We start from the raw sequence: 13,208 nt of genomic DNA, 5'->3' as shown, positions 1-13,208 counted from the left end.
TAGCGGGAACTCCCACCGAAGTCAGTGGGCAGTCCCGGCCGCATCCTGCAAGGGAAGACTCCGGGTAGCCGGAGTGAAGATGTTCCCAGGTATGGTCACTGTCACACACTCCAATATTTGTTCAGCAACATCTCTTGAGTACAGCGATATCACCCATGCACGGATTTATCTGGTTATTTGTGGGCTAAAAGGCTACATTTGGGAAGTGTGTTTTTTAAATTTTGGTCAGTCTGTGCCTATGCCCTATTTGGGACATTTTTGAACTGACCAGCTTTGGGAAAAATGGTTTTGAAATAGCAAAAAGCTACTGGTACTTATTGCCCCATAACGTGCAGAAAAAAGCAAAAAAACATAAAAACATTGGGTATTTCTAAACTCAGGACAAATAGCAGAATCTATTTAGCAGTTTTTTTTCATTAGTTTTTGCAGATGAGTAAGTTTTTTTTTTTTTTTTTTTTTTTTTTTAAAGTGAGGATAAGTCATTTTTTAACAAAAAAATCACCATATTTTATAATTTTTCTTAAATAGTAAATTAGATGATATGCTAAAACGAAAGGTATCTAAAGAAAGCCCTGTTTGTCCTGAAAAAAAACAATATATAACGTGTGGGGGCACGAAATGAGAAAGAAGAAAATCACAGCTAAACAGCAACACTGAAGAGCCATTGCCCCACAATGTACTACGAGTAAGAAACAGTCTTGTCATTAAGATCATGGGCAAAAAAGTGTCTAACTCCTAATATGGACAAATACACTATATGGACAAAAGTATTGGGACACCTCACCATTTAACCAACAGGGGCTTTTATGGAATTGTATAACAGCTTACACTCTTCTGGCAAGGCTTTGTACAAGATTTTTGAGTGTTTCTGTGGGAATTTTGGCCCATTCATCCAGTAGAGTATTTGTGAGGTCAAGCTATGATGTTGGAGATGAAGACCTGGCTCGCAATCTCTGTCCAAGTTAATCCCAAAGGTGTCCGATGGGGTTGAGGTCAGGGCTCTGTGTGGGAAAGTCAAGTTCTTCCACACTAAACCCCAACCATGTCTTTATAGACCTTGCTTTCTCCACTGGGACAGTCATGCTGAAATATAAAAGGCCTTTCCCTAAATGGTTCCCACAAAGTTGGAAGTATAGTATTGTCAAAAATGTCTTGGTATGCTGAAGCATTGCGATTTCCCTTTATTGAAAGTAAGGGGTCCAAACACCATTGGAACCCCCCAAAAAAGAACCCCATAACATTATTCCTTCTCCACCAAACTTCACAGTCGGCGCAATGCAGTCAGGCAGGTAATGTTCGCATGGCATATGCCAAACCCATCAGACTGCCAGAGAAGCATGACTTGTTACTCCACAGAATACATTTCAGTCCAGTGACAACATGGTTTACACGACTCGATCTGACACCTGGCATTGTCCTTGGAGATGTGATGCTTGCATGCAGCTGCTCATCCATAGAAACCCGCTCCATGAAGCTCCCACTGCACAGTTTATGCCTCAGCACTTGGTGACCCAGCTCTGTGACTTAACGTGATGTAACGCTTCGTGTAAATCAAAGCAGATGTGTATTTCACATACTTTTTGCTGTTAAAATTATTGCATAATAATTTAAGGGAACACCTTTTTTTTACAATTGAAACTAATTTATTTTTTTTACAAATACTTGACAAAAAAAACAAAAACGGAAAATACCGTATTCGTTTTTCAAAAACGTGACAAATATTTACAGAGCTCCATAGCAAATATGATACATCACTATATATTGGTCCAAAATATTGCCATCAGTAACTATCAATAGTGCTTAATTTTTAAACACACTTTAGCACATCAAACTTATTTAATTTTTTTTGAAGAAGCTATTTTCAACAAAAATCAGGATGGTGTAATGACAAAGAAACAATTGAGGTCTCACAGTAAAAGACCTTTAGTTTTAAGGATAAATAATTAAGATGTTCCTGCAAGGTTTTTATGTTACTGGAAATGTTGTACATTGCCTTGCTGTAGAAAATTTTTGAAAAACAATGAATAAATCCAGTAATTTATGGGAAATCCTTTACTATTCTATGGTACACGCTCATCTTTAACAACTAAAACCACAGACCTCACCACCTGCACATTTCAAAAGGTTGGCACTGATAAAGAAGGTGCATTTTTCTGAAGAAGTTTGACAAGTTGTATTATCACAGTAGCATCCTATGTTCTACATTTCACCAGTTGCTATAAGGCCCCTTTTGCACCAGAACACCTTTTTATACACACCTTTACAAGGTGTGCAAAGGCTGTAAAACACATTCTAAATACCTCCTTTCCCCATGTGTGCAACACGCAATCACAAATGCATTCAAAGGAAATACATGTGGTGTTTTATTTGCAAACAGGAGGAAAACCGTGATATGGAAAAACACAACTGGGCCAGAATGTGTGCATGATTAAGAAAACGGATGCACATCACATGGTACATACAATGTCCTTTCATATTTTGGTTCAGCTGGTTTGTGTTACGCACTTGTTTATACCCTGTGCAGAAGTTACAAGGAGCATACAGAACACTTAAACCAGTATTGCTGTATAATAAGATGCATTCTTTGCCTCAATCATTGCTTGATGCTAGGAATCTTTTATATATCAGCAATAGTAATGCAAATAACTGCCATCATGGCTTTTTACAACAACTTCTAGGTAGCAGGGTTTGCAACAACATAGCTGGTCCAAGATTCCAAATATTACTGACATATGTATGTGTATATATATATATATATATATATATTATATATATATATATATATATTATATATATATATATATATATTATATATATATATATATATATATATATATATATATATACACACACACACACACACATTATCATATACACACATATACACGCAGTAACACTGTCATTTGCCAACTTTATATATAACTGTCATTTGGGCAATATCACCCAAAGAGACCCTTTTTCTTCTCAACTTTGACTTTCTTGATCACATTAGATGAGGCGGAATTTGCTCCTCGAGATCCAAACCATTCAGGTAATTTCCTCTTTGGGGTTGTTGCACTGCTCTGAAATAACAGTTTCAAAAAATGAAAATAAACATATACTGTGATACCTTGAAGAAAAAAAATGACGTACATATACTACGTAATGATGAGAAATGTTAAGTGGGATTTAATTGCCCCTTTTTCATGGGCATTCACTTATATCACGGAACTATTTTAAATTGTTTGGTGTTAAATAGTATACGCTGGCGCAACGTATGTTTAGAGCCGTTCTAGCAGGTACAAATGCCTAATGTGGCGATTTCTGATGGCCTGCACAATAGAATTTAAAAAGCAGAGTTGTTTCATTAGTTCCCAAGCATTTAATTAGCATATTTCAGAAATGCCACCTAACACCTGCCCATGAGATCAAAACTGGCCCCTCAAGTAGAGACTCAGACCTTAACTATTCCTTGGTGTTGTCTTAGGTTCAGAAAAACTATATGCCTATGCATGTTTAAATCACCTTACTAAACCCACTACCATTTCTGATGGTAGGGTGTCCCTATTAGCTAACACCCTCTCAGTAATGTAAAACTTTCTCATATTGCAATACAAATTGGAATAAACTCTCCATTCATGCACTATGGATGTTCAACTTCCACATTACATTAAAAAGTGTAAATACACACACAAAACATTCTATCTTCAGTATATTCTGGTGCCTTATGGCAGTTGCTAAAGGATTTTACCTGTAACTGAGATTCTGAGAACAGTTCCTCTGTTTCTGCATCCAGCGTGGGCTGGTTCCATGATGCCAGTTTGATCGGAGCTACATTTGGAGCTTTTGACGGTTCTGATTGAGCTATTGCAGGCTGCTGAAAATTCGATTTAAGTGTTTCCATTGATTTCTAAATAGATTAAAAAGAACAGAGACAATGCTTTTTGTGATACATGTAATGAACTGACAAACAGTGACAAAGAACAGTATCCTTAATTTGACATTATTCAACATACATTGAAATATCCTATGCATTACCCTTATTATTCCAATTCAGCTGTACAACCCAACTTCCATAATGAAATACTCCTTAAATTACACATGCCTGCAACAGCAATAAACTCACTTTTTTTCTGGCATTTTTATGTGATAACCATTCGTGGATAAGCATAAAAAGACAGCTTTAGTAAAGTGTATTTGTTTAGCATGTTAGTGCAATTGAAGGGACAAAAGAGCCATCATATGTCCGTTGATGCGTGTGATAGCTGCGTGTTCCCTTTGAATTTCTGTGGCACTCCCCTTGCAAATGCACTGGGGGGTCTGTACAATCCATTTTGCCATTTTCTTTACCCCTCAGCTATTTTCCATGCAGAAGATGTATTTAGCCTCTAGTCGACTCTTGCACATGCAGGGTTGCAGCATTGAACTATATTGGAAGCCAAACTGTACATCTACCTATCCCCACAGATACCTGCACTAAAAAGAACTGTTTGGCAGTACAGCCTTTTTCTCTGCCTACCTCACTGCATGAATCCATTTAAGAATGATGAACATAGCAGTCATAATACAGCATATTGCAAAGTAGCCAACAGAGAACTCTCCAGTTGTGGAAATCCCACAATGTTTAACTACTCACAGACACATTTTCCTTTACAATACAGTCAAAGCAGGCAGAACCGTTGAATAGGTAACTGAAGGCTAATACTCTGATATAGTTTCTAACCTTTTTGTCTATCCAGGTAACGGTTGTGCCCTTCATCAACTCGGGTTTTGGCTGTTCTGTGGTAATCGGTAGGCTTGTGCTTGAGAGCGCTTTTTGACCCTCTCTCTCCTTGCTGGGCTCCTTTTCCAGTAGAGCAATTGCCATTCGGATGAGGTAGCTATCAATGGAAGGAGGAACCTGCTCCCGAATTGATGTAAAACTAGACAGATCTTTAAACAGAAATAAAAAACAATTACTGGCAGATGAACAAACCATGACCAGTCAAGTGAGCCACATTCTATTAAGAATCTATTCTAGTATACATCATCAGGTATACAAATCTCCACAAAAACCTAAACATATAAATGAATTTAAAACAGTTGAATTAAAATACAAAGAAGTGCCAGCAACTAAACAAGCAATAAAGTCTGTAATACACAATTAGTACTGCTGAAAAAGCTTATTTTGGTTTATTTCTTTTACAAAGATGTTGTGCTGTCCTATATTAACTATTGCCATGCCAGGCAAGATAAATCCCCAGTAGGCTCCAAACATGGCTTACTCATTAAGCCTCAGACTATGTTAGAAGAGGCATGAGTTTATTAATAAACTATGCTAATGTAAATACATGAGTCAACATTTAAATTTAGAAAGTAATGATTATCTATTAATATATCTGATAAAACTGTAAATACACTTAAACATGCCCGTTATCACAGAAAACAGCACTGAATGTCTTCAGCATATTAATTCATTATTATACAGCCTACTTAGGCAAATTAGTTTACAATTGCTTTTTTAGGCAAATTTCTGCATCTTATGTACACCGATCAGCCATAACATTATGACCACTGACAGGTGAAGTGAATAACACGGATAATCTTGTTATTATGGTACCTGTCAGTGGATGGGATATATTAGGCAGCAAGTGAACATTTCGTCCTCAAAGTTGATGTGTTAGAAGCAGCAAAATTGTGATGGCTAGATGACTGGGTCAGATTACCTCCAAAACTGCAGCTCTTTTGGAGTGTTCCCGGTCTGCAGTGGTCAGAAAATATCAAGTGTTCCAAGGAAGGAAAAGCGGTGAACCTGCGACAGGGTCATGGGCGGCCAAGGCTCAGCGATGCACATGGGAGGGGGGCTTGCCTGCGTGGTCACATCCAACTAAGACGCGCTACTGTAGCTCATGTTGCTAAAAAAGTTAATGCTGGTTCTTATAGAGAGGCGTCAGATCACACAGTGCATCGCAGTTTGTTGAGTATGGGGCTGTGTAGCCGCAGACCAGTCAGGGTGCCCATGCTGACTGCTCCCCACTGCGGAAAGAACCTACAATGGGAACGTGAGCATAAGAACTGGACCAACTGGAAGGTGGTCTGGTCTGATGAATCACGTTTTCTTTTACATCATGTGGATCACCCAGTACGTGTGCGCTGCTTACCTGGAGAACACATGGCACCAGGACGCATCTATGGAGGCCTCACCTCGCAACTTACATGACTTAATGGATGTGCTGCTAATCACCACATCTGCCTCCACAATATCCAGGGAACTTTATAAAAAACTTTCAATAGCTTCTTACAAAGACTGGATTGGGATCCTACTGTAAACTGAGTCATGCAGTTCCCTGTGCTGCCTATACCACATATTTATGGTAAGGGATCAGTCTGAATCATGATGCAACAGAAAGATGGCAGAAATCACGTACCACAACAGAAAATAACTTAACTAGATGCCATTTTATTAACACTTGAAGTTGTATTGTTTTACATGTCCCATTTGTTTTCTACACAGGATGTCATGCTTTTGTCTACCAAAGCATGACATGACAGCATTTGCAAGCAAAAAGAAATGCCCAAATGTGCGATCCGGCATTCCCTTCCAGATGTAACTGCTGAAAAAAAATCACCAAAATGTATACCAGCTGCCCCTCTAGATTACAGAAATACCCAACATGTATAGGTTATTCTATAGTCACTCATTGCATCACATAACAACACAAGGGTCAGACATGATACACTGTACAAACACAGGTTAAAAAAAATAAAAAAACAGGGATGACATGGGCATGAGGCAATTGTCCCCCAAGCCATTCCAAATGTCTTCACAAAGGGTCGGTCTGACCTATGAACAATGTTGGGCCAGCCTAGGGAAGCAGAAATGTAGTGGGGGTCAGGTAACGTGGTAAAAGCATGACATTTTTGTGTGTGATCATGAATTTTTAAGTGTATGTGAGCATAAATGTATATGTATGTTAGTGTGTAAATTTGCGAAAATATGAGAGCGTGTATGTGTGACAGTGGGTATGCGAGTTACAGAGGGGCCCCAGCCGTCCCTTGTATGCCTGCCTCTTGTTTTTCTGGTGGACCTTTTTTGTGTGTCACAATTCCTATCGCCTTTTCAACATGACTGAGGCTGATGGGAGTTGTAATTCAAAAATGGTCATTAGCCCATTTATATGTTTAGAAAATGTGGATGCAGGTTATTGTGTTTTTTTTTTTTATTACGTGCAAAGCTGCCCGTCGGGTAGTGGTGTGTCCGGAGTGCACATTGGTAAATTAATCTGGGTGTTACTTGCCGATGTGATTTCTGGCACGTTTTCATGACAGCATGGAACTTCATCAAGGTTTTAAGGGAATAAAGTACTTGCAAAAAACTTTAAATTTAATTTTTAATTAGTGGAATTGAATGAGGCACTGCAGCGATGGATTTGTTGCTCAGTTTCCCAGCGAAGGATCTCTTAATGCTTCAATGCTTTTAGAAAGGAAATAATGTATCAAAGGTGTGTATTCACTAATAACTGACTCGCAGAGAATTTACCTTTCTCCAATTTTAGAATGCATTATAAAGGCATATAGATATCTATATCTATATCTATCTATATATACACTGCTCAAAATAATAAAGGGAACACTAAGATTACACATCCTAGATCTGAATGAATAAACTAATCGTATGACATACTTTCGTCTTTACATAGTTGAATGGGCTGACAACAAAATCACACAAGAATTCTCAATGGAAATCAAATTTATCAACCCATGGAGGTCTGGATATGGAGTCACACTCAAAATCAAAATGGAAAACCACACTACAGGCTGATCCAACTTTGATGTAATGTCCTTAAAACAAGTCACAATGAGGCTCAGTAGTGTGTGTGGCCTCCACATGCCCGTATGACCCCCCTACAACGCCTGGGCATGCTCCTGATGAGGTTGCGGATGGTCTCCTGAGGGATGTCCTCCCAGACATGGACTAAAGCATCTGCCAACTCCTGTACAGTCTGTGGTGCAACGTGGTGTTGGTGGATGGAGCGAAACATGATGTCCCAGATGTGCTCAATAGGATTCAGGTCTGGAGAACGGGCGGGCCAGTCCATAGCATCAATGCCTTCCTCTTGCAGAAACTGCTGACACACTCCAGCCACATGAGGTCTAGCATTGTCTTGCATTAGGAGGAACCCAGGGCCAACCGCACCAGCATATGGTCTCACAAGGGGTCTGAGGATCTCGGTCCCTAATGGCAGTCAGGCTACCTCTGGCAAGCACATGGAGGGCTGTGCGGCCCCCCAAAGAAATGCCATCCCACACCATTACTGACCCACCGCCAAACCAATCATGCTGGAGGATGTTGCAGGCAGCAAAACGTTCTCCACGGCGTCTCTAGACTCTGTCACGTCTGTCACATGTGCTCAGTGTGAACCTGCTTTCATCTGTGAAGAGCACAGGGCGCCAGTGGCAAATATGCCAATCCTGGTGTTCTCTGGCAAATGCCAAACATCCTGCATGGTGTTGGGCTGTAAGCACAACCCCCACCTGTGGACGTCGGGCCCTCATACCACCCTCATGGAGTCTGTTTCTGACCGTTTGAGTGGACACATGCACATTTGTGGCCTACTGGAGGTCATTTTGCAGGGCTCTGGCAGTGCTCCTCCTTGCACAAAGGCGGAGGTAGCGGTCCTGCTGCTGGTTGTTGCCCTCCTACGGCCCCCTCCACGTCTCCTGATGTACTGGCCTGTCTCCTGGTAGCACCTCCACGTTCTGGACACTACGCTGACAGACACAGCAAACCTTCTTGCCACAGCTCGCATTGACGTGCCATCCTGGATGAGCTGCACTACCTGAGCCACTTGTGTGGGTTGTAGACTCCGTCTCATGCTACCACTAGAGCAGGGGCGTCCAACATGCGGCCCGCGGGCCAAATGCGGCCCGCGAGACCTCGAGGTGCGGCCCGCGTCAGATCGGCAGCCAGGGCAACCGTTCTTACGCGAGCCGGACCTCAAGCCCTGCTACTTACTTGTGGGAGGGTCTTCTGGACTGCACACAGAGGAAGCGGAGTTCACGTGACATCCTACTTCCTCTGTGCTTTAGCAGAGAAGGCAGAGGGAGGCCGCGCCCCCTGCTGAAGTCTGTAAGCGGCATCGAGGAGCTGCAGTCCAGGTAAGGGGGTGGGGAGGGTGTTTGAATGAGTGTGTGTGATTGAGGGAATGAATCTGTGAATGAATGATTATATGAATAAGTGTGTGTGTGTGTGTGATAGCATGGATGTGTAAGTGCTGGAACCTAGGCATGATGGGACTGTGATTGCTGTTAGCAATCACACTCCTATCCTGCCAAGTCAGCCAGTACATGCTGAAACCTTGCCAGCTGCCCCCTTGTGTATTGATGCTGCCAGCAGTATGGGGTCTGCACTTACAGCCACCCTGTACCAGCATGTACTGGCTGACTTGGCATGATAGGAGTGTGATTGCTAACAGCAATCACAGTCCCATAATGCCTAGGTTCCAGTATTTACTGGATGGATGTGTAAGTGCTGGAACCTAGGCATGATGGGACTGTGATTGCTGTTAGCAATCACACTCCTATCATGCCAAGTCAGCCAGTACATGCTGAAACCTGGCGAGCTGCCCCCTTGTGTATTGATGCTGCCAGCAGTATGGGGTCTGCACATCACTTACAGCCACCCTGTACCAGTGTGTATTGGCTGACTTGGCATGATAGGAGTGTGATTGCTAACAGCAATCACAGTCCCATAATGCCTAGGTTCCAGTATTTACTGGATGGATGTGTAAGTGCTGGAACCTAGGCATGATGGGACTGTGACTACTGTTAGCAATCACACTCCTATCATGCCAAGTTAGCCAGTACATGCTGAAACATAGCTAGCTGCCCCCCTTGTGTAGTGATGCTGCCAGCAGTATGGGGTCTGCACATCACTTACAGCCACCCTGTACCAGCATGTACTGGCTGACTTGGCATGATAGGAGTGTGATTGCTAACAGACTTTATTTTAATCTGCATATTTTATTAAAGGCCATATTTTTTGTCACAGTGAAAAATGAGTGCGGCCCGCGCACGTATACAATTCTGATGAAGTGGCCCACTGCAGAAAAAACTTGGACACCCCTGCACTAGAGTGAAAGCACTGCCAGCATTCAAAAGTGACCAAAACATCAGCCAGGAAGCTGGAACTGAGAAGTGGTCTGTGGTCACCACCTGCAGAACCACTCCTTTATTGTGGGTGTCTTGCTAATTGCCTATAATTTCCACCTGTTGTCTGTTCCATTTGCACAACAGCATGTGAAATTGATTGTCCATCAGTGTTGCTTCCTGAGTGGACAGTGTGATTTCACAGAAGTGTGATTGACTTCGAATTACATTGTGTTGTTTAAGTGTTCCCTTTATTATTTTGAGCAGTGTATATATATATATATCTATAGATATATATAGATATCTATCTATATATATATAGATATATCACTCTCAAAGGATGGTCAGCACATCAGGACATGGTGTGCATTGGACTTTGTGAGTAAATATATATATATATATTCATTCACTCATTAACACATTCATTTACACTGCTTCTCACACCACCTTACCCCAACTGCAGAATTCTCTGACGTTCACACATTGTGTGTGCAACTTATCTTTTACACTCAGGAGCGCAGCAGGGTTGCATAACGTGACCTGCTGCATTCCTGCTTCCACTAGATGGTACAAGAGAGTGTGCGAGCAACACAGAGGTAGGGTGCAGGCCTGTGCGGAAGTGGTCGCAAGGGTCGCCCGGGCCCCCTAGAGAGGCGGGCTCGTTTGCCCTTCCAACCGCAGTTACTTCATGCCATAGCTGTCTTGTATTAAAGACAGCCCTGGCGCTTCTACTGCAATAACGGCTAAGATGGCCCTGCATGACGCACACTTATCAAACTAAGTGCATTTTTAACTTAAAAAAATACTAAGTTTCATAAGAATATTTTTGAGATGAGGCAAGAGGAAATTAGCTAACACAAAAAGACTTTTATACAACAAAACGAAAACAATTGTTAGAATATTTAAAATGTAAGAGCATGCTATGTTCTGTGATCAACAATGATGTCACCTCTGTAGAGCAATTGCAAATCTTACCTGAATTAATAGGCGGTTTTTTGATAACATTACTAATGGTGTCTTGTATAGTGGAAGTCAGGCCAGTCCGCTGCACATTCACTGGGTAACCTGCTTTCAATGCCTGGCATAAATGCATACCTACTGCAGCTATACTCAGACTACGTGCATCTGCAATTGTTTGCTGCAAAGAAAAAACAAAAACAATTACCGTATATATATATATATTATATATATTATATATATATCGTATTGGCTCGGATATAGGCCGCCCCCGTATATAGGCCGCACCCTAAAAGTTTGGTGCTTTTTTAAAGAAAAAGTTTTTTTTTAAAAAAGCCCCAAAAAAAAAACATGCTGCCACTCTGTCCCCCCCCCTAGATATGCTGCCACTGTCCTCCCTCCCCGAGATATGCTGCCACTGTCCTCCCCCCCCCCCGAGATATGCTGCCACTGTCCTCCTCCCCCCCAAGATATGCTGCCACTGCCCCCCCCCGAGATATGCTACCACTGCCTCCCTCCCCGAGATATGCTGCCACTGTCCTCCCCCCCGAGATATGCTGCCACTGTCCTCCCCCCCGAGATATGCTGCCACTGTCCTCCCCCCCGAGATATGCTGCCACTGTCCTCCCCCCCGAGATATGCTGCCACTGTCCTCCCCCCCGAGATATGCTGCCACTGTCCCCCCCCCGAGATATGCTGCCACTGTCCTCCTCCCCCCCCCGAGATATGCTGCCACTGTCCTCCCTCCCCGAGATATGCTACCACTGTCCTCCTCCTCCCCCCCCCCCGAGATATGCTGCCACTGTCCTCCTCTGCCCCCCCTCCTCGACTTACCGGAGCAGACTCCCGGGTGTCTTGCGGGGCCGGCGGGGGACATCTACGCAATACGCGTATGCAACTTCCGGTGCCGGTACCGGAAGTTGCATACGCGTATTGCGTAGATGTTTCCCGCCGGCCCCGCAAGACACCCGGGAGTCTGCTCCGGTAAGTCGGGGGTGGGCAGAGGTAAAACGTGGGAAGTGCTGGCAGGGGAGGCTGTCTGAGCGTATCGGGGAGTAGGATGCAGGTCCCCTGCACCGCTGCGGGGGATCTGTATCCTAACCCCGCTGCCTGCCCGGCGCCCGGGACAAGTGGGTGCTAGACCCCGAATATAGGCCGCACCCCCACTTTAAAGACTTAAAGTGGGGGGAAAAAGTGCGGCCTATATTCGAGCCAATACGGTGTGTGTGTATATATATATATATATATATATATATATATATATATATATATATATATATATATATATATATATATATATATATATTTGTTACAACTTCAGGTTGAATAGGAGTTCAAACAGAGTTTATGTTGAATTTATTTTATACGACAATACAAGTTTCTAGAGGGTCTATGCAAAAGCTTGCCGAAATCTCGGATGATCCATCATGGCTGACTACAGGTATTGTAATTAAGAATCCAGTGCTTTAGTGCCCTACTTTTCTGATCAGAAAGAGAACATTAACTCAGATATATCAAATTATATAGGACAAACAAAATTATTTAGATGCCACTGTCTCTAGGGTGTAAAAATTCTGACACAGAGAGGTTAAAGTACCATATTTGCTCGATTATAAGACGACCCTGATTATAAGACTACACCCCAAAATCTGAATATTAATTTACGAAAAAAAGAAAAAGCCTGAATATAAGACTACCCTATAGGAAAAAAGTTTTACCAGTAAATGGTAAATCATGTAAACTATGTGAACAATTTTTTTTTATAAAAGCTATGAATGACAAAAATATTTTGTTTTTATTTCCTTTTTTTTTTTCAACCTGCCTCCCCAGTTATGCACATCTGCCCCCTGGCTTGCCACTCTGCCCCAGAAATGCCTTATACCCCCTATATGCCACTGTGCCCCATGATATGCCTTATGCCCTCCCCCTCCCTCCTCCAAACTTACCAGAGCTTCTGAGTCCCCGGTGCGTAGTCCGGGCAGCGTGTAGAGCTCTACGCGATTCGCGTAGACAACTTCCGCTGCAGCCACGAAGAGGTGCGGTTAGCAGCGGGGCTTGTCTGCGTCCATCGTGCAGGCTGTCCCCGGCTGTCAGAGATCACGGGGAACTCTGGACGCAGACAAGCCCCATTGCTAACCGCACCT

The 13,208-nt window shown here is 42.6% G+C and overlaps 1 protein-coding gene across 1 annotated transcript in view; it reads right to left on the bottom strand.

The window, feature by feature from the left end:
* Positions 1-2,880: 2,880 nt before the first annotated feature.
* Positions 2,881-13,208, bottom strand: part of WRN (WRN RecQ like helicase) — a 46,638-nt gene continuing 36,310 nt past the window's right edge. The window contains exons 32-35 of the mRNA XM_053462732.1: positions 11,083-11,245; positions 4,703-4,911; positions 3,731-3,889; positions 2,881-3,062 (exon numbers count right to left, since the gene is read on the bottom strand). Of these exons, the coding sequence (XP_053318707.1) occupies positions 2,940-3,062; positions 3,731-3,889; positions 4,703-4,911; positions 11,083-11,245 (654 nt within the window). The 3' untranslated portion in view covers positions 2,881-2,939. The remainder of the gene's footprint in view (positions 3,063-3,730; positions 3,890-4,702; positions 4,912-11,082; positions 11,246-13,208) is intronic.

The sequence above is a fragment of the Spea bombifrons genome, chromosome 1 (genome assembly GCF_027358695.1).
Source record: "Spea bombifrons isolate aSpeBom1 chromosome 1, aSpeBom1.2.pri, whole genome shotgun sequence".
Lineage (NCBI taxonomy): Eukaryota > Metazoa > Chordata > Amphibia > Anura > Pelobatidae > Spea > Spea bombifrons.
This window is presented reverse-complemented; position numbering and strand designations above follow the sequence as displayed.